Here is a 25,698-nt window from a genome sequence, read left to right as displayed (position 1 = left end):
CACTACATTCTCCATCCCAATTTGCACTATTAATACATACAATTGCACTCAATCTGCTCTGGCCAATATACTGTTGTTTGAACATAAGCCAATTGCACTAGGCACTTTTTGCATAATAAGCAAAATTTTAAGAACTACTACAGTATTTCTGCAGATAACATAATGTCACATTTAAGACTTTTTTAAAGACCATTTTAAGACCATTAAGTATTAAATTTAAGACCTACTGTATATAACAATATCAAAAGTATGCGAGAGAAAATGTAAAATCACAAAATTAGTGGTAAAATAAATTTATTTATATTGAACAGTACTAAAGACAGGTTAGATGCACTTTTGAACTACAGAAAAAACAAACAAACATCTTAATGCTGATTTATACTTTCACCTGGCGCCGCATCGCACACCACATGAAACAAATGAGGCTTTTATACTTGACACGTTCCCTATTGAGATATTTTTTTAAATGACAGGGGACAAAAACAGACAGTAAAATCAGACTAATAAAAAGAGAATCATTAATATCATGAAGATGTTTTTGGGGGCCTCTTACTTTGTTTTAACAAACTTATCTCTCAGATTTTTTCAAACTTTTACAAAAACTTTTCTCCTGTCCCATGGCTGCTGCAATTACTAGCCAATAATTATAAGTCATCTAGTTCTCCCTATAATCACGCCTGGACAGACCATAAAAATATTGGTGCAGACATACCTGTTTCAGACAAAATCTCTTCAAACTGTTTCATATTTAACTCAAATCAAATGCGGCACCATGCGAACTGTTCACCTGCGTCTCCAAAATTTCTATTAGCTCCGCTATGTCGTTATTTCACTGACAAATATCGTGAGCGCAGTATTACAAGTCAAGAGCACATTCATTAAATACAACCGAGCGAATCTCTTTGCTCGTGCACCGTTTTCCTCTTTTTGTGGACAAACTGCCAACTATTTATTACCAATAACCAAATACTAAAATAGACTTACATATTACATTTTTATCTAATAAACCATAACATTTTTGGCTGTATGTTATATAATGAGATATTTCTAGTTTCAAACACTTAAAAAGACACATAGAATAGTTTTATTTTAGAAACATTTATTAAACATCCAAAAGGTGCATCATACTAATAAAATAAAATAAAAATTTAAATACATCTAATGCAGTCAGAAATTTAACTGTCATTGAAAATAGGGAAACAATTGATAAGGTGTTATAGCCTACTGTACTTTTCACTCTTCAAATAAATCTCACTATCCATCCCTTTTTTTCATGGCAACTAAAATAAAGTGAACTAGTCTCTGCTGTACAGTGTTTTGTAAAGTACAGTAAAGTACTTCAATTAATCAGTTGTGGTAATACTACAGTTGCTATGGGAACACAACAAGTGTAACAAACAAATTACCCAGTGCTGTGTGTGTTTTTTTTCTTTTACATTATAGGGTATATTATTCTACAATTCCCCACACTTTACTGTAGTAAGACTACACTGTATTTCATTTTATAAGTTCATAATTCTTAATACTACAGTATGTTGAAGCATCCCTGGAGAACAAAAACACCAAAAGAGGAGGAAACACAAGACAAAAAAATTGTGAGTCCGCATCGACGGAGCTAGAGCAGGCCATTTGCACGTGAGCTGCCAGTGTTTTGAGCAGGGGCGTTGCTAGGGCCAAAAGCCCTCAAAGGTGATCTACTCTAATCTTAATAATAGGATTATAAATGGTTTAATAGTAAATAAAGGGTTTTTGAGTTAACAGTCTTTTAGCAAAAAAGCTTTAAATTGTGAAGCTTTGTGACTTGTAACACCAAAAAGGAAAAAATGTTGATAAATTAACTCACTTCTCATTTACTAGTTTGTTATGAGCCATATCATACCTCTTGAGCCTCTTATATCCTCCTGATTTTCAGTTTGTTTGTTTTTTGAAAATGTAATTTTCTGCATGTCTTTAAATCTGAAAATATGATTTATTTTATAGTGCGAGTTATTATCCAATGTAATACAAAGCTACAAACATGTTCATTTGGACAGAGTGATTAACTAAAGTGTAGTTTTGTCAAGATACTGGAATTTCTAAATTCAATACCTTGAAAAATATTGATATTCAATTGGCTACTATTTTTGATATAATGACATTGTATCAAAAATAGTAAAAAAAAAATAAAATAAAGATCTATATTCTAGAAATAAGTTTACTTCAAATGTCTTTAGAAGGAGATATTTTTAGTTTTCCTAAAAAAAGGTTGATGTGGGCATTGTAGCACTTTAAATGCATGTAATGCCTGTTTTATTCATACTTGAGAAAAAATTCCATATATGCCTCACAAAAGTAGTAGAACATTCCAGGAAATCCCTAATATTGATAAAGGAATCCAGCTATTTCTGTAGTTGAATGAAAATAAGATCGGAATAAACATAAAAAGGCTTTAACTGAATATTTACACGACTGCAACAGTAAATGCTTTATATGTCTTCTTCCAGCCATCGTTGGTATTTTCATAAGAATAAAGTCAATTTATATTTCGGTGCTAACTGATATAGCATGTTATTATAGAAGCTATAAAATAATAAGCTAGATGCGTTAACTCACTGTGATTTAACTATTACAGAAACATGTGCTTGGCTATGTCATATCTAGATAATTATGTCTAGATATCTATATCATATAAAGAAAGCTAGTACAATTTAAGTTTTTTGGACTAATTCGCTTATATTTACATTGATATGATGCACATTTGAACGATTAGTTATTTTATTTCACCAAACCTACACACATTTTATACTGTGAAAATTAATATTAAGCTTCATCAGTAGTTAGAACTGTTCAGTTTCGCGAAACAGTTGTATTATTACCTCATCAGCATCAGCTCCTCAAAATATTGAATGAATTAGGATGATGGGATTTTTTTTAACACCATGTGACAACAGTGCCACTCCCACTTGCCGGTAGAAACAGGTACTGCTGAAAAGCTGACTATTTAATTACATGACACAAATGCTACGTTAAGTGGAACGCGTGATGTATGTGCTAATTTTAAGGACTTCAATAATAAAATAAAGGTTATACAACCTATTTTAAGTGCAACATATTCCAAAAGATCAGGGGCTTTTTACAATACAACAGGGGCTTAAGCCCCCAAAGCCCCCACTCGCAACGCCACTGGTATTGAGTGCAAGCGAGAAGTTTTGTCCACGAACAGTGGAAACCGGTGTGTGAGCAAAGAGATTTGCTCTCTAGTATTACATTAATGCGCTTACAACATTTGTCAGTGAAATATTACAATACTCCTCCAGCCGAAATTATGTGGCACGCACCCACAACGAACCTCCGCAAACACAGAGATGACGTCACATTTGCAGCGCGCACTGAGATTAGCAATTGCAAGTTTACCTTTTTTGTAGTTGTAACACAGCAAATTACAATTGGACTAGTGAAAACATGAACTACAACACTATGAAAACCTAAAAAGAATTTAAATGAGCATTAGATGTAGCGTTACATGGACATCGGAAAAATAAGATTTGTGCAAAAATATTTAAGACTTTTTACATTCTGGTGTGGTCCAGATAGTAATTTTAACGCTTGGTTGTGTTAATAAGATGCAAAGCAATGTGTGCTCATGTTTCACTTGAAGGAAATCATGTTATTTTTTCATAAATCTCACTTTGATTATACACAACTACTCAGCTAACATGAAAACGACTGATATATTTCCTAGCTCCTCTGAAAGGCCCGCCCTTAAGAGACTCTGATTGGTCTTGTGTCATAATGTGCTGCAATTTGCAGATCGGCTCCACATCAAGCCCGTACAAGCACTCACGTTTTGTGTAAACAGTCAGTCAACCTTATGCTTCCTCTCTAAAATAACATTTGACAAGTGTCATTAACGAGTGAAATGGGGTGCGGCTCATTTAAGAGAGTCTGTGTGTGCCATTGTGTCTGTTTATGAGTTTGTGTGTGTATAATATGAACTATCTGTGAGACGAGAAGCGCATGTGCGCGGGAGCGATGTTTATTTTTCTTTTTTTCTAATGCTCCGATTAAGTTATTTTCTGTGGGGACAGAAGAATAAAGCACAGGATGTGGGATGCAACCTGCGTGAGCTTTGATCGATTTTTTGCTGCTACACACCAGTTAGGAGAGATCTCTTGTATTTTAACTCAACGCGTTTCACGATGTCTTTCACACATATCCGGAATATGCCTGTGCAGGTAACATGAATCATTCACATATCTTTTGCGACTTCATCCGAAACATAAAACAGATGGATAAGCTGCCTATAGATAAACAATGCAAAGTCGTGCACACACATAGAGAGATAAATAAAGTGTGTGTGTGTGTGTTTACAGCAGTTTGACTGATAAAAATGGATTTGTAGCTAAATCGTTAGCGGTGACAAACATCATTTGCCATTGTTTATATCTTTCCTACAACATACCGTTAAGGCTAGTCACTGTACATGTCATGATCAATTTTAACAAATAAAAACACTTACAGGTCATGGCTTAGATTTAACAGTGTTTCGGCCATCGGGTTTTGGTACCATTACCACTGGGCTGGACCATGGGCAACGTGAGGGTTCGATTATCCCTAACTTCAGCATCTCTTCGATCTCTCCGTTGATAGCCAGCCGGTGAGTTTCTGGTACTCGATAGGGCCTTTGTTGGATTATGGTATCAGGTGGAGTGATGATGTCATGGTGGATGATTGACGTTCGGCCTGGCTTCTCGCAGAACACATCCTTGAACTGACTAACCAGGGCCTGGAGCTCCACCTTCTGAGTTGCTGAGAGTTGTTCACCGATATGGACGACTGGAGTGTTTTCTTCTGTAAAAGCCACTAGGTGGCCTGGAGCTGCTACCCAGCACTTCATAAAATTTATGTGGTAGAGCTGTTCCTCATGTCTACATCCCGGTTGATGTACTCGGTAAATTACCAGCCCTACCCTTTCCACCACTGTATAGGGACCTTTCCAGGATGACAGAAATTTGGCGACGTGGCATCAGTATGCTCGCCACAATATATACGTATGTATGTATGTATATATATATATATATATATATATATTACTTGAACCGAGAAAGAGGGACTTTCAACTGAGTGTATTGCTTTGAGTTGGTTTTTTTACTGTAGATGAAGTTGGTATGTATTTATCAGCATTTGTCAAATAAAAAATTTAGAAGTTTACACGAGTGCTGCGCTTATTTTTTTTCCATCAAATTTTTCTTTTATTTTGTATTTTTTGAACACAGAAAAACGTGCCGTAGACAATCAGCATAAAACTGAATGTGTAGATATACATAAATAAACCAATATACAAGTTGTTAAATAATAGTATTAATAATAGCGTCAGCCATGACAACAATATTATCAGTAAAAAGGAAAAACGGAAGAATAATGACAAGGACATACTATTGCAAATAAAAATGACAAATAAAATAAATTAATACATATATGCACACATATACATACATACACATACATATATGCACGTACACATACAAACAAACACACATACACACAGATATGCATACATGCACACATACATACACATACCCATATAAATATGCACACATACATATATATACATAAAACAAATTTCAAAACCAAAAAGGCAATAAGCCAAATCTGTGCTTAGTGTTAAGTAAGGTTAAGAATAAACCAATCGAAAATAAACAATTAAATAGAAAAATTGTGATATACACATAGAGATAGGTATTTAAAACTGTGCTGAAAAAGGTCTACGACAATGAACGTTATTAGAAGCCCAAACAGGGAACCTTAAATTACTATAAAAAGAGAAAAACAAGAAATAAAAAAAATAATAATAAAGTAAAAATAATTAAATAATGTAATAATAAAACATAAACATAATGAATAATAAATGAGGGGGGGGGGGGAAAATTCAAAACAAATTAAAAAAGAAAAAGGGGGGGTGGGGGGGGGGTTGCCTGGAGCCAGAAGTTCATGCTTTTTGATGTCTCATGGATTCAAGTTAGTAGATCTTTAAGTCTGTGTAAAGTTTGCGCCCAAAGTCTGATGGTGTCCTCTCTTGCACCATGGATGCGAGCAGTGGACATTTCCATATATACAATGTCAATAAAAGTATGAATCAAAAAATGATGATTAAGAGAATGAGGGGGCTTCCATCTTGTTGCAACTATTTTCTTGGCTGCAGTCAAGCCAGTTAAAAACACTCGCTTTTGAGTTTTATTAAGTTGAATGCCAGAAAAATCATTTAAGATGAAAATAGAGGGGGCGAGAGGGATTGAAACGTTTAGTAGTGAAGATAAATTTTGTTTAACCATATTCCAAGTAACCAAGCCCAGGACAGTCCCAAATCATGTGAAAGAATGTACCAATTTCACCTGTATGACAGAGAGTGCATTTAGGATCAGGTTTAAGCTTCATGCTATAAAGTTTGCGTGGAGTAATATAAGTCCTATGGATGAAGTTTAAGTGAATCTGTTGATGATCAGGATTTCTGGATGCAAGCATTACCATTGCCCAAACCTCATCCCAGTCAAAGGTGGGAGACAGTTCTGAGATATCTGATCTCCAAGAAGAGTCTAATGACAGAGGGAGGTACATTTTTTCTGAAAAGTATGTGTATAGTTTAGAAACCAATCCCCGTGTTCCTTGAGAGTCATCCAATAGTTTTAACAAGGGGTGTTTTTTAAGAGGAGCCATCCAAGGGACCCCATAGGTTTTCATGGCTGCCCTCAGCTTTAAGTAAAAGAAAAAGGAGGCGCTTTGCAGATTAAACTTAATAGAAAGTTCTTCGAAAGTATAGAGGCCCTTTTCGCCTATAAGGTTACCTAATGAGTGAATCATACCATTGTCGACACCGGCCAAATTTAATTGGGTGTTTACCAATTAATAAACCGTAGTTATTAAAGATAGGAGAACAAGGATTCCAGTTTGAATGTACTGTATATTACAGACTTTTTCTGCTGCTTTCCAGACTGAGAGAGCATGTGATATTAGGGGGCCAAAACTGAGTTTGCACTTATTTTTAGGTATACTAGCAAACAAAATCTCATTCAACTTCAATGGAAGAACCAAATTTTCCTCCAGCGAACGCCAAGAAACTTCAATTTTATCATCAAACCAGCAAAGTAAGGGACGAAGCGTGAAGGACCAGTGGTAAAGCTTGAAATTTGGGAGTGAAAGTCCACCAGCATATCTGTCTCGTTGCATTATAGAAAGTTTAAGACGTGGTCGTTTGCAATTCCAGATAAATTTTGTAATTACTCTCTGTAGTCTATCCCAGAAATGAGAAGGAGGTGGAAGAGGCAACATAGAACTCACAAAGTTAATTCTGGGCAGCACATTCATTTTAATAATTGAGACACGTGATCTAAGAGAGTTTGGAAGAGATGACCAGTTTTCTAAATTACGTGAAATTTTTGATAGTATGTCCTCGTAGTTGGACTTGATGATATACTGTAATGAAGAGCCAATCATAATACCCAAGTATTTAAATTGTTTAACAACAGGAATACCTAAGGGGGATGTAATTTTTCTCATTGCATCGTTTAGAGGAAGAAGTGCTGATTTTGTCCAATTTATTCTGTATCCGGAGATCTTACCAAAACTGTCAAAAATTGATAAGATATTAGGAATAGACTGTGAAGGTTTACTTAAATAAAGGAGGATATCATCTGCGTATAGAGAAATATGATGGCTAGTCCCACAAACTGTAATTGGGGTGATGCCTTTGTCCAAGCATATGGTCTGTGCCAATGGCTTAAGTGAAAGCTCAAATAGAAAAGGGCTTAAGGGGCATCCTTGTCGTGAACCTCTAGCTATATTAAACAATGATGAGCAAATACTACCTGTTAAAACCATAGCTGTGGGATTTGCATAAAGGGCCTTAATCATATCAATAAAGGAGGACCCCAGACCCATGACTTCCAGCACTGACCAAAGATACGGCCACTCAAGACGATCGAAAGCTTTCATGGCATCTAGGGAAAGGACAGCAGTAGGATGTGTTGAAGAGGATGTACTATGTATAATATGGAGTAATCTTCTGACATTATCAGATGCAAGCCTAGATCTAATAAAGCCCGTCTCGTCACAGTTAATAAGTTTGGTCATAATGGGTTGAAGTCTTCTTGCAAGAAATTTGCATAAATTTTAAGGTCAGCATTAAGTAAAGAAAGTGGCCTGTAACTTGTACACTCATTAGGATTCTTGTCCTTTTTTAGCAAAAGCGAGATAATTGCAATATTGACATTACTGGAAAAGGACCCTTTTTCAATAACAGCTTGGATCATCTCAAAGAGAAAAGGCCCCAGATTATCCCAAAAGGTAGTATAGAATTCTATAGGAATTCTGTCCAATCCAGGAGATTTGCCGCTACACATATCCAAAGCTGCTTCCTTGAGCTCCTCAAAAGTTATGGGGTAATTTAAACTTAATGAATCCTCTTCAGATAGTTTAGGAAGTGATATTTTGTTTAGGAAACTACTACATGCATCTTGGTTATGAGATATTTCCGAGCTATATAGTTCAGCATAAAAACTGCGAAAAGTAGCATTTATTTGTGAGGGCTCATTGAGAGTTATACCGTCTATTGATTTAATTGAGCTAATATCTGTAAAATGTTCGCTGTACCTTAATCTAAGTGCAAGTAATCGACTGGGTCTTGCCCCGTTAAAATAGTAAAACTGGCGTGTCCTGTGTATTAAAAATTCAGCACGCTGCTTCATAATATCATTAATCTCCTTTTTAACAAGGTCAAACTGAAGCTTAACATCATCATCATAACCTTGTTGCAAAAGAGAGTCCAAGGCAGAAAGTTTAGCCTCTAGTATAAGTAATTTTGAAGATTGAGCTTTCCTTATACTTGAAGCATAGCAGACGGTAAAGTTCCTAATAAAACCCTTCACAGCATCCCAGAGTATCCTTGGGTCATCAACTGAACTTTTGTTTATACTGACAAAGTCTGTAAGTTCGTTTAAAAACTTTTTTCTAAATGTTTCATCTCGAAGTAGCGTTGTGTTGAAACGCCATCTGGGGGCTCGAGCTGGGTTGGGATTTAGCAAAACTGAAGCAACTACTGCTTTGTGATCAGTAAATGCTACTGGCAATAAACTAGCACTAACAATTTCGTAAAATAGACCTCTGGACGAAAAAATATAATCGATTCGGGAAAAAGTTTTGTGTCTAGAGGATAAGTAAGAGTAATCTTTAGCATTTGGATTTAGTATGCGCCAGAGGTCTATCATACCGGTGTCATTAATCAAAGATCGTAAGGCCTCTGATGCATATTTTTGATCAGCATTTTAAGAATGACTAGACTTATCCAATGAACAATCAATAACAGCATTAAAATCAGCGCCTATCATTAATTTGAAGTCAGAAAGCTCTAGGAGTGTTTTGGTTATTTGAGCATAAAATGTTTTTTCAAAAATGTTGGGTGCATAAATTGAGACAAAGGCAATATCTCTTTTTTCTATCTGAACTTTTGAAACAGATACTCTGCCTTTGTTATCTGCCCACGAATCCAACAGCTTGAAACACAAGTTGCGCTGGCATAAAATTGCCACACCTTTAGATTTATTCACAGCTGAGGAAGAGGCTATGACACGGTAATGGCGATTAGAAATACGATTAATATCCTTCTTTACCAGATGGGTCTCCTGTAAAAAGGCTACATTTACTCTTTGTTTGCGTAAAAAATCAAGTATAGCAACACGTTTCACTGGATTATTAAGGCCCCTAACATTAAGGGTAAGAATATTTAGCTTGATACCATCAACCATTTATGGAATACTGAAAAAGTAGATAAGGGCAAAAAAATTTGAGAAAACAGACTATGTAGAGAGCAAGATAAAAAGTGAAGATAGGCATTAAACTCTGGTCTAGGCCAAAATAAGATAAAATTCAAAACGTATAAAAACATAAATAAAATAAGAAGAAGATTGGATTTACCCATGTCTATCCTCCTTTAAGAGCTAAAAAAGGAGCAAAGAATTGTATGAATTACAAAAACACCAAACAAGAGAGAGAGAGAAAGAGAGAAAGTAATTACACAATAACCTAGCTAATAAAAACAACAAAGCTTCACAAACAAAGATTTAAACATAGGAAAACTCTCCCAATTATAATATTTAAAACACCCATCAAATAAATCACTTCGTGTGACTGTTGATCAACCAGAAAGGGAATTAGGTAATGTAATTAAGAAGTTTACACACTAACAATACCGTCTAAACACGTTTTGGCATCTGTAGGGTCTCTTCTGGATGCCATTCACCTTGAAGATCAAAAGAGCAGGGAAGTTCATTTGGAACCAGATTCCTTTTTTAATGAGTTCAGTGCAAACCGGGTTAAAGGCTCTTCTCACGGCTCGAACTGCAGGTGAGATGTCGGGAGCAATACGAAGGGGTCCATTATAAATCCATTATATGATGAAATAATCTGATTTAATAAGTAAAAAGGTTACAAACATATACTTCCCTTAATAAATAATAGCTTATCCCTGCTCTTAATAAAACTCAAAGCAGTGCAGTATTGAAAGATAAACAATTGGACACATGCCCAATATTTTGAATAGCCTTAAATCAAAGTATAATTTTAATATTTTCAATTGTAAATTTTCCAGAGAACTCTCCCATTCAAAGGTAAAAAATTAAACTGAACTAAAAACACTGCATTTTTATTTATTTATTTTTTCAGACTCCATCTTTATTTGTTGTAAATATGTAATATGCAATTGCATTTTGAAGCAAAATAATAAACCATTAAAATATCAGAATTAAAATCACTGCATTTCTTAAGTGACACCATTGTGAAAAGAGTCTTTTGTAATATTTTTAGCAGGAGAAATACCATTATGAAATTCACATAACTGTTAACATAATTAACATATAAAACACTCAGCAAGAATGTCCACTTATTTTGTATTTTTGTGTTTATTAACAATAAAAACAATATTTAAGAAGTGGTAAATGCATTTCCTGTTTACTGACATCACGTAGTGGGCATACACGCTATTAAGTTTCCACTAACCAATGAAATTACAGGTGGGTGTGGCTGAATGTGCAGCCCCGCCCCACATTTATCCACACCCTGATCTGCAGGCTGCAGACAGGGGCTTCTCAATTGATTAGATCTGGCTTGTTCTAATTTACACCATAAGATATATTTATACCATATAAATATTTTCATTCAAAATAAAAAGGCTGTAAGTCTACAATTGTTTTTATGTCAATTTTGCGGGCTGGGTGAAGCCCATCTAATTCAGAGCAAAATTGTGGCTACAAATAGAACAAGTCACAAAATTACACCTAACACTTGTGGATGTATTACTGATAATGCAAATGTGATGTATCAACTATTGCACGTGCTGCATGGCCAAATACTACAGTGAATCAGTTTAGACTATTAGTGGGCTACAAATAGCTGAGCTGACAACAAGCTAATTCAAGGCTATGCCCAGGCTATTAATATAGCATGTATTTTTTAAAATACCCAAACACCTTTTTTGGTCTTTTTTGCTGTTTGGAACAAATCTACATTTTCAGCGTCCAACCATCAGAACCTCATCAAGATGGCGCTGCGGTGTGGAGCTCTCCAGTGTTTGCACTGTTTTTGTTAGTTTGTCCAGTTTTAAGTTTATCAAACACAATTTTTCACACCAGGGACGAGCTGCTGAACATTTGGCAGAGCACACCAACTAATCAAGAATTGTTTTTTGATTTCTCTGGCGTTTTGCGGAACATTGTCGTCAGCGGAGCAGCTGCAGTGAGGAAACGCTACAAGACGCGCAGGCATGGGAAACGAGCCGGCGTGCTCGTCAGTCTGAGACAGCGTGGCTTCAGAACGACGCTGCCCAGCATCCACCTGGCGAATCTCCGCTCTCGTCCTAACAAAATGGACGAACTACTTCAGCTCACATGCAAAAACAAGAACTTTAACAACTCTGCTGCGCTGTGTTTTACAAAAACCTGGCTAAACAAAGCCATTCCGGACAGCGCATTACACCTACCGGACATTCTGCTGTACAGAGAAGATTGCGATTTGGAGTCAACGGGCAAAAAAATGTGGTGGTGGGACATGCTTTTACATTAACAGAAAATGGTGTATGGATGTAAAAGTGTTTTTCATTAACTGTAAGCCGTTTTATTCACAGTGAGGGTTTTCCTCGTTTTCCTCGTCAGTGTTTACATTCCACTGCAAGCACACGTGAGTACTGCACTGCAATAGCTGGTTGATCTGATCACAGAGACAGAACAACAACACCCGGACTCTGTTTTTATCATTCTTGGTGACTTTAATCAGGAAAACCCACACATGAGCTGCCTAAATTCGAACAGTACATTACATGCCTCACCAGAGACAATAACATTTTGGACCATTGCTACACAACAATAAAAGATTCATGTTGCTTCGTTGCCAGAGCAGCTTCAGTACTCTCCGACCACAGCCTGGTTCATCTTATACCAACTTAAAGGCAAAAACTTAAAACTATTAAGCCAGAATTAAGGACTGTTAAGAGATGGACCAACAACAGAGTAGGGGCCTGTTTCAGAAAGGAGGTTAACTGAAAACTCGGAGTATTTTAACCCTGAAATGAGAGAAACTCTGGGTTTTCCGTTTTAAAATGGCAGGTTTGTTAAACTCGAGAAATCAGGGTAAGTCAAGCCTGTTTCTGAAAGAAAGGTAACTTTAACTCAGAGTCAGTTACTGTGGTAACTTACTCTGTGAATCTAACCTGGTCCGGAGCAGGTTTTATTCTCTAAACTCTGAGTTTCTGTCGGTCTCCTCCCCTTTTTTAAAGACGAAGCGGTATTTTTTGCCTTAGCTTTAGTCGTTCATTACCTTCATTTCAGTCACACAAAGAACAATGGCCTGTCCTTTTTTGGAAGATCCCGTAGATGAGGAGGCTGTATTAATTCGAAGAGAATTACATTTACGTCGAGCAAGGATTTTGAGACCCAGAGTGGATTTTTGTCTTTTCCACATACATTTTTGTTTGAGCTGTACCGTTTTTCGTTGCAATCAATTACATATATCCATAATCTAATCCGTCCTTACATCAGTAACATCACCCATCGTGGCCGTGCTCTTACATCCGAGCAGATACTATGTGCAGCTTTACGTTTCTTTGCTAATGGAAGCTTTCTGTACAATATCGGGGATGCGGAGCATATTAGTAAGGCTACTGTATGCAGAGCTGTACGGAAAGTGTGCCTTGCTCTGAAACGCTTTCTGCACATTTTTGTAGTGTTTCCTGGCCACAAACCCCTGGGAGTCATCAAGGAGGAATTTTACAGAATTGCTGGTTTGTAGCATTCAAGCTGGTTCAAATGTATTTAATATGATATATATATATATATATATATATATATATATATATATATATATATATATATATATATATATATATATATTTAGTTAATAACATTTTGCTGTGACCTCTGAAAGTTTTGTAATATTTAAAATTACCTTTAGGATTCCCCAATGTGGTTGGATGCATTGACGGCTCACATATACCTATCATTGCACCAACTGAAAATGAGTCAGACTATGTTAACAGGAAGTCAATCCACAGTATTAATGTGCAGGTACGTTGAGTTATGCAGTTTAAATTGTTTAAACAACACACATACTATATCTCAAAACAATACTATATCTCATATCTTATTCTTTCCACTGTGAAGATTATATGTGATGCTGCACATATTATCACTAATGTTGAAGCCAAGTGGCCTGGCTCTGTTCATGACTCACGGATATATCGTGAGTGTACCCTAAGCAACAGACTGCAAAGTGGTAAGTTAATGTATGAACTACACACTTGGGCATTTTAATGCAGCACTAAACCAATGTGTCTTTTTTTTTTTACAGGGGAGATTGATGGCTTTCTGCGGGGGGATAGGGGTTACCCATGCCAGCCTACACTGCTAACCCCTTACCCAGAACCTGAGCAAGGGCCACAGCAGCGCTTCAATGTGGCACACTGCAAAACTAGAGGCAGGGTGGAAATGACTATAGGCCTGTTGAAAGCACGTTTCCAGTGCCTACGTCACCTCAGGGTCACCCCTGAGAGGGCCTGCAACATTATTGTGGCATGTGTAGTTCTCCATAATATTGTCATTTTTAGAAGGGAACCACATCCTGCCCTACACATACAAGCTCCAGAGAAAGAACCCATCCACCCTGCAGATTTCCAGGATGGAAGGGTGGTCCGAGACCTTATATGTCACAATTCATTCTCTGATTAAATCAGCCACCACAAAAATAAAAAATAAAGAAATAAATCAACAAGTCACAACAATTTATTTAGTCTTCTTTATTTCCTACAAATAAAAAGCAACTGTTAAATTTCTGTATTCTTTTCAAACTTTTTCATAATCCACTAAAAAACAGTATACACCTTACCTGTAGCTTGTGTTTCAGGATCTCGATTCCCAAATCGCTCTTTAGGATCTGCCGATCCAAGTATATAATTTCTTTATTAGTTTTTTCAATTTGTTTTAGCAGATGCAGCCTATATAACTGCTTTACTGGTAACTGAAAACACAGTAGTTTAGGGTTACGTTATGTTGTACATGACTTCCATTGAATTAAACTCTGGCATTTACTGTACATCACTGAACTGTGTTCAGAAGAAGTAGATGGACCCTCCTCCTCCTCCTCCTCTTCCTGTTGTTCCTCACTCTGGAAGGTGGTGATGGGGAAGACAAGAATATGTTTATACTTAGAGATACTTACATAGCTTACTGAACACAAAAATGTGAGGAGTTGATTGTAAAGATTGTTTGATGCCTACAGACATAACATTACCTCTATAGGCCTCTCTGTATGAGCAGAAATGGTGTCATCATCCACTTCATCCTGAGCAAATGAGCATTTAGTTGAGCACACTTTATACTATTACTTAGCCTACTCAATACACAAGAAATTAGGAGACTTACAACTGCCTGGGGATTTGTTAAGAAAGTTGGCTCCAAAAGGCAGATATTGCCATCACAATCTATTGAGACCAATGCAAAAATGAAAGTAAATTAATTTATATATATATATATATATATATATATATATATATATATATATATATATATATATATATATATATATATATATATATTTATTTATTTATATCTGTGCGTGTATGTGTGTGTGTAGCCCTCTTACATTGTATGTAGGCACTTGTGTCCTGGGGAGTAACGGGCTCTGAAGAACACCCTGTAGGTATTCCCTCAGCCACTGGCCTTCCAGTGTTCTGACTCAGGGCCATCTCCTCAGCATTAGTAAGGGTGGTGGTGCAGGGCCTCCTCCTGTCTTGTGAGCCACTGCCTTCTTTCTGTTGGCTGAAGAGACGTCCATTAAAAAATAAAAATAAAAAAAAGCATTGCATAAATACCATTACACATTTATTGGCATTTACATGATAAATTTCATTTGTTAAAAAGAAAAAAAAATTATGACATTATCAAACCTTACCTGATTGAATTATGTTTTTATATTTCATTTTCAGCTGCTGCCATGTTCTTTTAATGCCTGCAGGATTGCACCTACATGAAAATTACAATTAGATTTAATACCATAGTTTTAATTTTTACCTTTCATATTATAGCAAAAATAAAAATACAAAAATGATGATATATAATTAGCTTAAATAAACTGACCTTTGACAGGGACATGTGCTGTAACTACATTAATGAGATTATTACTCGTTCTAAAAACTATTTTTTAATACTGCTTACATTCTAAATGTCATATCAACCTTTATCTCTCGATTCATAAAAAAAAGACAGACACACACTTTTAAATGTCAATTTTAAAAAGTTTATCTTAAACTGGTCAACGCGTGTAAAAGTCGGAACATTAAATAAAAAAATTGTACTGAACAGTGAGTTAAAGTTATAGGCTTATGCATTCTTGTTTTGTAAAAAATTGTTGTAGAAACTATGCAGTAGCCTATTTAATGTAATGTAATGCAATAACATCTGCTTCAAATAAATAGCTGCAAAATTACCTTCGTTTTCAAATAAAACTTCAATGTACTTAAAATGCTAAAATAATCAAATACTTTAAATATTTTAAATGTAAACTTACGCATTAACTTGAGCAGCTATGTTTTCCCACGCTAACTGTCTCTGTTTCGCCGATGCAGTGGTGTTGCTTTTTTTTTAAAATATATGCTCATATTTGCCATAGGCTTGCATGAGCACATCAAGTTCCACTGGAGAAAAAAATGCTGATCCCTTTTTTTCAGATCTTTCCATGGTGACTCGTAATATCTGCGCTCCATAGATAATGCCTTTTTATAGTCATAGTGTGCGTGCTTAACTCTGAGTTGGTCTACTCAAAGTTGATTGACCCAACTCAGATCAGCTGTTCTGAAACCGAAAACTCTGAGTTTTTAATCTCTCGGTAAATCATCTCAGAGTTCAAGTTTAAACTCCGAGTTGTTTGAACCTCCTTAATGAAACAGGCCCCAGGTCTTACAAGCCTGTTTTGGACTGCAGATGATGCAGTCAACATGGGACTGCATTATACCCTACAACATCTGGACAAACTAGGGTACTATGTAAAGATTCTGTTTGTGGACTTCAGTTCTGTTTTCCATCGTCCCATCACTGCTTGAGTATAAACTGACCCAGCTCTCTGTTCCTAGCTGTTTGTCCATGGATCACCAGCTTTCTAGTAGATACACAACAGCTAGTCAGAATGGGCAAAATTACATCCGACAGCTGCACCATCAGCACTGGTGCCCCCCAGGGATGTGTTTTCTCTCCACTGCTCTTCTCCCTGTACACCATCGACCGCATCACAAAAGACCCCTCCACCAAGCTCATTCAGATTCCTGGGCACCCACCATTACTCAGGATCTGAAGGGGGACCTTCACATAGACTCTATTGTGAAGAAAGCCCAGCAGAGACTGTACTTACTTTGTCAGCGGAGGAAGTTTAACCTGCCACAGGAGCTGCTCGTACAGTTCTACTCAGCTGTCATCCAATCCATTCTCTGCACTTTAGTTATCGTCTGGTTCAGCTCAGCTGCCAAAACTGACCTACGTAGACTACAGCGAATAGTCCGGACTGCTGAATGAATCACTGGCACTACCCTTCCTACACTTCAAGAACTGTACTCTTCCAGATTGAGTAAAAGGGCTTGCAATATCACTCTGGACACCTCGCACCCAGCACACTACCTGTTCAAACTGTTACCATCTGGTCGCCACTTCAGAGCACCAAGCACAAAAACAGCCAGACACAGAAAAAGTTTCTTTCCTCAGACCATATGGTGTAAGATGGCTTACAGACTATCTCAGATGCTTTTGCGCCTGCTGTTTTGCGCGTTGGTGTGCACGATCACATTGACGTGAGCAAGGCAAGCTGGCCCAGGAAAGAGCGGGCAATTCCTCCAAGCTGTGGCGGGCATATTGGCACAGAGGGATAGACCCAGGGGGCCTTCAGGCACAGGCATCCACACTTTCTCTGCAAGTGACGTGACGTCATTTACAATCGACACTTGCACTCTTACTTGCTATTGACATCTGCACCTGAGTTTGAGAATTATTGCGGTAAGTCTACAATGTGTATCCCTTTGTGTTTATTTGTTTTATTAAATAATTGTATTTCTGACATACACAATTTTAAATTATGTTTTTAAACTCACTTAGATCGACCATGTAATCGTCTTAAATACAAACTAAGCTAAACTACAGAATGCCATGTATGTATGTATGTATGTTAGGGTTACCTTGGTTTTATATTCACATATTCAGACTTTCTCCTTAATAAAGTACTTTTTTTCAAATTCTGAATAGGGGAATCATTTTAGCAGCCAATGACTATTAATGTACAGCAGTGTTCACAGTCAAACAAATAACGTTAGTGCCAATGTTGTTTTGAAGTCATACTTGGATGCAATTTCTGACCGAATGTTTACCAAGCACCATGGTAAACAACATAATGAGCATGTAACAAGCTGTCATTGAACAAATGTGCAAATATAAAAACAAATTTACCTCAATTGTATGTATGTGCATGTTTGTGTCCCCAGAGACAATATCAGGGGCCCGTGACATCCACAAAACCTGACACTCTTCACCTTCATCTGCGAACACAGCTGCATACTGACCCTTCGAAGGACATTACAATTAAATCACATCTTTCTAGTGTGTATATTGACTCAAAAATGGACTGTCTGCAGTTCAAAGAAATGGTCATGGTTTCTCTGTACCAGATAAGTACAGAGAAAGACATGGGGCAAAGCTCATTTTGTTAGATGTGAGTTGGAGGAATGTCGGCAATACCAGCAATTTGCTCAATGAAGTGGACCAGGTACGTGCACACATAGGGCTCAACCTGTGCAGTGCACATGCCCTTTTTAGTCTTGGATAGAAAGTGCCCTTCCAAAATGATCAAAAGTGCCCCCGCGACGCGGCACACCCTTGGTCCCGCCCTTCAGTAGGCGCGACAACACCGCTCTTGAGTACGCGCGCGACAACACAGCTGATCAGAACGCGCGCGACAACACCACTCTTCAAAAAATGTATCCTGCACATGCCCTTTGGACGGTCTCTGCACGGGCCTGGAGTGGACACACGTTAAGTCTCTGCAAACACCTTCTTTCACTGGATTGTTGTTGTGTGACAGCATTTGAAGAAATCTTGGAATCAAGTGTTCTTGATGAAATGGTGAAGCTCAGATTCATAGGGGAAACAAAGAAAGCAGTTTGAAGAGGCAAAAATCAGCCCAGGTAGCTCATGTTCCTTTTCAGTGCTGGTGGCATTAGGAAAATCTCAAGAGTAAATCACCCTGTCCATGCATGAACTGGTTAATTATCACTACAATCACCTTGGAGGACTAATAGTCACATGTAATTGCTCTGCTGATACTTGGCACTGCCCATGTGCAAAGCCCAGAAAGGCTTGCCCTCACAAAAATTGTTCCTATTGGCACTTGTTTCAAACAAATAGGAGCTTATTTAACAAGGAGAAAGCTGCTAAATTAAGTGACACCTCGTGTCTGTAGCACTCATACGACCACATCGACACTCTCCCAATTGACCTTCAAAGCACAGTGGAATATATATATATATATCCAGTGGAGACAGCTTGTATGATCTGCAATGGTGAAATTGCACTTGATTAGGCAGCACTGATTACAGCAAAAGCTCAAATCATGACCATGGAAAATGTCATTGATTGTGAGTTCAATATTCAAACATATACATTCATCATTCAAATTAAGCTAAAGCATTTGTTAATGTTTCTGCTTCATAAAATGTTGTATCATAATCATTATAAATGTTTATCTCTACTTACACCAGAAGATGCCTAGGGTGCAATATGACATATAGGTTCCAGGAACGGCAGGATTGTCTCCACAATTTTGACAATCGGGCTTCTGAATCTCAAACTTTGTCTATATCTGAGACACAGTTTACAAGTTATTGTGTATCCAGTAAATAAGCTATTCAAATAATTCTAACTCATTGTCATTATGTCTATTTCAGAAACATGTATCAGTTTCCAGGGCTATAGACATTTTAGAGGGTGTCCACAGAGTAAAATACCCCAACAGAGACACCATACTCCATGGGTACTGTCACTTCGAGGCTTTGATGGATACCGAATACATGTTTTTTTTTGTTTGTCAACTGTGGTTACCATTCGCTTGTAGTTATAAAGTATTTGCACAAGAAGGGCGTTTTTAGCATGTCGAGTAAGATTATGTTTGCTGTTATATAAAAACGTAACAAAGTAAAAGTATTTATCAAACTTTTGGTTTTTTTTTTTGTGAGTGACCTCAATGAGCCTCCACCTGAGTTTAGATGGAAAGTTGATTTCTGGAAATCAGTACATTTTGAAATGATTGCTCGAGGATTTGTTCCCAGTAAATGTTTTGTCTTTACCCACAAAATTGCACTTTGTCTCAGTGTTTATATCATTTTAACTTATAAATATGTGCATTTGTCACAGGCCGGGCCAAAAATCCATTTGTTGTGCAACCTAGTTATTCAAGGTGGGATAGGACCCATAACAAGGAAAGAGATCAGTGTACCGAACACAGAATTTGCAAATATTGCAACAGCAAAAGTCACATCAAATGATAAATGTTTCTGAAGACCATCTTGTGAATACAAGAAGGTATACATTTTGTGAAAATTTAACTATAGTTGAATCATGTGTCTTTTATTAAATAAATAGTTCTGACTATGTTCTTACTTTTGACCTTTCTGTGTGGAGTTTGCATGTTCTTCCTGTGTTTGCATGGGTTTCATCCAGGTGCTACGGTTTCCCCAACAGTCCAAAGACATGCGGTACAGGTGAATTGGGTAGGCTAAATTGTCCACAGTGTATGAGTGTGTATGGATGTTTCTTAGAGATGGGTTGCAGCTGGAAGGGCATCTGTTGCATAAAACTTGCTTTATAAGTATGCGGTTCATTCTGCTGTGGCGACCCTGGATTAATAAAAGAGACTAAGCCGAAAAGAAAATTAACTAATTAATGTTTTTACTTTATATTAGATTGGGGTTGTAAGAAAACTCTGCAAGGCCTGCAATATTGACTCCAAAGGCTCTCGCATGGACCTCATTTCAAGATTACGAGCAGAGATGCAGAACAGACAGCCCTACGACAAATTGTTTCAGAAAGTCTGTTAAGCATCAGGTGAGATTAATTATATTTTACTTTAATGACATAACTACTTAAAATTGCCCCTACTAAATTTTGTATTTTGGCTTTTCCAGGTGGTTGGTCAGTCATTCTATGCCCACATGGTGTGGTGTATAGCATAAAGTTTAATTTGAGAGCAGAGTCTAAGAGATTTGCAGACCTATTGTTGTCATGGAAGCATATCCCTAATGTTTCTAAATATGATTTTGCACGAGGCTTGGCCACACACACCAATTTGCGTCTACCTACAGCTATCCGCTTTCATCCACATGAAGGAAGATTTGCTGAGCCAACACCAGAAAACTGAAGGTAACTCTTCCTGAGTTGTTTAAAAAAAAAGAAAATTCAGATTTCTGGGCTGGTCATTATTCCTGTCTTGGTGTGTTAAAAGTGGCTTGCAGGATGCCCGTGTCCAGATTCAGCCTTGGTAAAATGTCCATCGGGACAATTGATCCCTGTCTCGTGTGTTAAAAGAGGCCATGGGACTCCCGTTTTCATGTTCAGCCTTGATTAATAACCTATAGGGACAAATGAACTATGTTGCAGCACAAGTAGGTGCTGGCCTGGATGAGACTGACCAGGTCTGCGTCTGGTTTGAATGGCCATCTGGCCCGTGGTCCAACTCTTGGTATTAGCAAACATCTTCCAGGACTGCTCTTTCCTCTGAGCTGCATAAAGAGGTCAGCTGATGGCTGCCTGGGAGTGGGGCTTGACTTTTTGGAGAAAATGTATATGTATATGAATATATATATATATATATATATATATATATATATATATATATATATATATATATATATATATATATATATATATATATATATGAAATGCAATTAATTTTAATTTTTTAACTGTATATCCATACAGTTGAAGTCAGAATATTAGCCCCTCTTTCCCAAATGTTTCCCAAATGATGTTTAACAGAGCAAGGGTAATTTCACAGTATGTCTGATAATATTTTTTTATTCTGAAGAAAGTTTTATTTGTTTTATTTCGGCTAGAATTCAGTTTTTTACACACCATTTTAAGGTCAAAATAATAGACTCTTTAAGCTATATTTTATCCGACAGTATACAGAACAAATTATTGTTATACAGTGACTTGCCTAATTATGGAGTTAGATTTGTTTCTTTATTATTCAATCAAAAATATTAAGTTTTAATGAGAAATTAGGTATGTAGTGAATAAAAAATAAAAGATTTCAAATAAAAAAAACATGTTTAATAAAAAACGTATGTCAATGATAATAAAATATTTTGGATTGCAAAAAATAAACAATTGTCCTATTATGTAGTTACCACAATTTTCATTGCACACTCATTACTTTTGCTCTTTTTTCTGCTGTCATTCATTGCACATCTAGAATCTTTGCTTGCGGGTTGAAATGTTTTGTTTGTGAGTTGTAAAGTTTTGAACCCATGAATGCTGGAGTTAATTTTGAGTCTTTATTATTCAAACAAACATTAGAAGTTTTTGACCAAAATTAGGTACAATACAATTAAAAAATAAAAGATTTCAAATAATAAAAAAAGATTTAATCAAACAAATTCACACTGCAAAAAATGAACGATTGCCATTTTATGCAGTTACCACCAGATCAATTAAATGTGTGCTCATTCCTCATGCTTTGACTTTTGTTTCATTTTTGCAGATCTAAAATCTTTGCTTGCAAGTTGAATAGTTTTGGGAGTTGAAAACTGCAGCTCAGTGGGCTGGGTCTTCTGAAAAACCTTATTCTATTGGTCAATCTTGATTGAGGTCACAAGTTGGCCACGCCCATTACATTTTCACACGGTTGGAATAGACTCTCCCTTGTGAGATCAGGCTGGGTCCACATTGTCCCCCGATAATGTCATCAGACTGGACTGTCTTTGCAACTGGATGAATGAAAAGGAGGACTAAGAAAAATAGTTTCTACTTTATAATTAATGTTCTCAACTCACAGCAATACAACTTTACAATGAGTACAATTTTTTGTATTCAATACTTTATTATTATTATTATAATTTTCCAACTTCCATATTTGCAATGCCTGTATTTTGGCATTTTTTTGCAGTCCATTTAGAATCCAACATGGAAATCAATGTTTTCTTTATTGGTATTGATTGTTTTAAAATTCAAATGGCACTACATGCCTGTGTTTTAATTTCTGTAATAAATATGGCTGTCAAGCCATGATCTTGATGGTTTATTGCAAGTATGTTGTTAACATAAAGAAATCTGTGTTACAAGTTAAACAAAAATTCTAATTAACAATTGTATTTTGAATGTAAATAGTTTTTGTCTTGCGTTTACATTAATTTTACATTTGAATGGCCAAAATGGCAAGTTTCAGTCTTTTAAATGTGATTAATTGTGATTAATGGCAATTCATTTAAAAAAAAGTGTGATTAATTAGTTAATTTTTTTAATCGATTGACAGCACTAAATTATACAACAGTTCTGTCTGGTTCTCGAATCTGATTGGTTGATAGCTGTGCGATATTTTGCAAGTAACAACGCGCAAAGGCCTCTTCCCCCTTCACCTCTGTGTATTACTCCACCCACATACAGCCAGCAACAAGCAGAGAGACGCTACAGTTAGACAAATATTTCTGTTGTTTGACAACAAAATGTACTTTTGAGGCTTTTTTAGTCGAGAATGTAGTTGTTTAGATTGCAACTATGCAGTTTATTTGTAAGAATAGTGGCTATTTTAAAATATTTACAATTTCTGAGAGCGCTTGTCAGCGGCCATTAGCCTGCCATAGTGTAGAAGACCCAAAACGATTGAGAGGGTGCTCGCTGCAGAGCCATTTGAGGAGAGGTGAGCTCCAGAGAGGGGGAGCATGAGCTGTCGCTCCTCCTCCTGTAAGCTGTTTTAATGCGTACACCAACCCCACCCCTAACCCTACCCCCAGTGACATCACTCGTAGAAGAAGTGCAAAAAAGGTGGAGCTCAAGCTTAAGCTCCCCCTCTCTGGAGCTCACCTCTCCTCAAATGGCTCTGCAGCGAGCACCACTTGAAACGATTGATGTTGTCTAATCCACAAAATGGCGCCAGGACCGCATAACAAGCCTTTGATTAAAACTGTTGTGTATTTTCTGGAGCGTGAAGCTGAAAAACTGAAGCCTCACTGTTTTTAGGGTGGACCGAATAGAGTCAATAAGAAGCTGCGAATAAGAAGCTGGATACAGCCTCGTCCCTCTTTATCACAAACACTACAGCAGTCAGGTAGTGATTGCGCTGCTTTATTCGAGGGTAATTATTGTGATATTAGAATGGCCACTTAATGTTTGATATGCATTGTCTATAAATGTCCCTTTCAAGAGGAGTCTTCTCTGGTTGTTTTACCTTTGAGATGTAAGCACACATGTATGGGAGCTTAATTCAGTTCTGGCAAGCTCTGCAAAGTGTGTGATGGTCGCTCCACCGCTGCATCATTCTTTTATTTCAATAATGAAACATTTTATTTTGCGACAGATGTTAACTGTATATAGCACAGCTAAGGGGGTTTTAAGCAGTAAGCTCTGTCATATATAACAGGCCCTTAAACAGTTACAAATGTACTATAAATCATGGCTACTTCTATAAACAGAATCCCTTTTATAGTCAAATAGTGTCAGGCTTGTTGGATCTAGGACTGCACAGTATACACACACACGCACACGGATTATCATGTACAGTAATGAGCCCTATCGATGCAAGAATTTATTTAAAGAATATTATATTTCTTTACAGCTCAGATCTACTTAACCCTTAGAAATCATACACAATGTTTAATTATTTTTAACAATTTTATTATTACGAAGGTCTACATTTCAGAAAGGTGTATTAAATACACTACATTTTCTGACTACTGACACACTTGGCTTGTATGGTGTGGCCATTTATGAAGAGTTTTTGAAGAATGGCGGTAGCTCGTTCTGCTCCAGTGAAATCGGCATATAGCAGGAAAGCTTTGCGCTTTGCCCCCTGCCATCTGATTTGCAAAGGAACAACTTCCTGTTCTCTGAGCAGGCCCTTCAACTCACTTACACGTAATGCAGGAGGAATGTCACTCAGGTATACAGTGGTGGTAGGAAATTTGGGTTCAAATCCAGAACACCTGTCAGAATTCGAAGCTAAACATTTAAATTCCAAGTCAGCTTTAGGATGAGATTGCCATTGTAGCTCTTTGGATTTCCTATATTCATCCTCTCCAGCATGTATTAATTTCAAAGCAACATCTTTTCCAGCTTCCTGCTCCAGTGTTCTTAGTTTCTTCAGAATGGGTATTTTCTTCAGTTCTTCTTTGTGTAACTGAAAACATTGGTAGGTTATAACAGGTTAGTAAATATATAGAGACCATCTGAACAAGACTTAGTAATTCTTGTTACATACTGTAGGTAAGAACAGGGGTGTCTAAACTCGGTTCAGGAGTGCCTGTGTCCTGGAGAGTTCAAACACACTTGAACCTGTTAATTAACTTCTGATTAGATATACTAGAAACTTCCTGGCAGATGTGTTGTGGCATGTTGGAGCTAAACTCAGCAGGACACCAACTCTCCAGGACCAAGTTTGGACACCCCTGGGTAAGATAATTCTCAGGATGCCAGATCACAAAAAAACATAAAGCTGACAAGCAGTCCCTGAATGTGAAACAAAATCTGATTCACTGGAAACATCCCCAAGATGTAACGACCACTTTCCTTGAGGCACTGCATCTACTGAGACCATTGTACCAAAATTCCTATATAGAAACATTCATTCATTCATTCATTTTCTTTTCGGCTTAGTCCCTTTATTAATCCGGGGTCGCCACAGCGGAATGAACCGCCAACTTATCCAGCAAGTTTTTATGTTGCGGATGCCCTTCCAGCCGCAACCCATCTCTGGGAAACATCCACACACACACACACTCATACACTACGGACAATTTAGCCTACCCAATTCCCCTGTACTGCATGTATTTGGACTGTGGGGGAAACCGGAGCACCCGGAGGAAACCCACGTGAAGGCAGGGAGAACATGCAAACTTCACACAGAAACACCAACTGAGCCGAGGTTCGACCCAGCGACCTT

The 25,698-nt window shown here is 37.1% G+C and overlaps 1 protein-coding gene and 2 long non-coding RNA genes across 7 annotated transcripts in view; 2 read left to right on the top strand and 1 right to left on the bottom strand.

The window, feature by feature from the left end:
• The window catches only part of LOC137488296 (uncharacterized), a 724,224-nt gene that overhangs the window by 531,109 nt on the left and 167,417 nt on the right, over positions 1–25,698 (top strand). The gene's annotated exons all lie outside the window — the stretch shown is intronic.
• Positions 13,186–13,792, top strand: LOC147832858 (uncharacterized). The gene is made up of 3 exons (XR_015515053.1): positions 13,186–13,300; positions 13,471–13,583; positions 13,680–13,792. It is a non-coding gene; the product is annotated as an uncharacterized LOC147832858 (long non-coding RNA).
• mthfsd (methenyltetrahydrofolate synthetase domain containing) overlaps positions 24,308–25,698 on the bottom strand; it is a 71,514-nt gene continuing 70,123 nt past the window's right edge. For 4 of the 5 annotated variants that reach the window (XM_087292361.1, XM_087292358.1, XM_087292360.1 and 1 more), the window contains one exon: positions 24,308–24,936. In XM_087292361.1, coding sequence (XP_087148487.1) covers positions 24,478–24,936 — 459 coding nt within the window. In that variant the 3' untranslated portion in view covers positions 24,308–24,477. The remainder of the gene's footprint in view (positions 24,937–25,698) is intronic. The other variant, NM_001045099.1, reaches the window with a different exon arrangement.

Source organism: Danio rerio, chromosome 18 (assembly GCF_052040795.2).
Source record: "Danio rerio strain M-AB ecotype USA chromosome 18, GRCz13ab, whole genome shotgun sequence".
Classification (NCBI taxonomy): Eukaryota; Metazoa; Chordata; class Actinopteri; order Cypriniformes; family Danionidae; genus Danio; species Danio rerio.
This window is presented reverse-complemented; position numbering and strand designations above follow the sequence as displayed.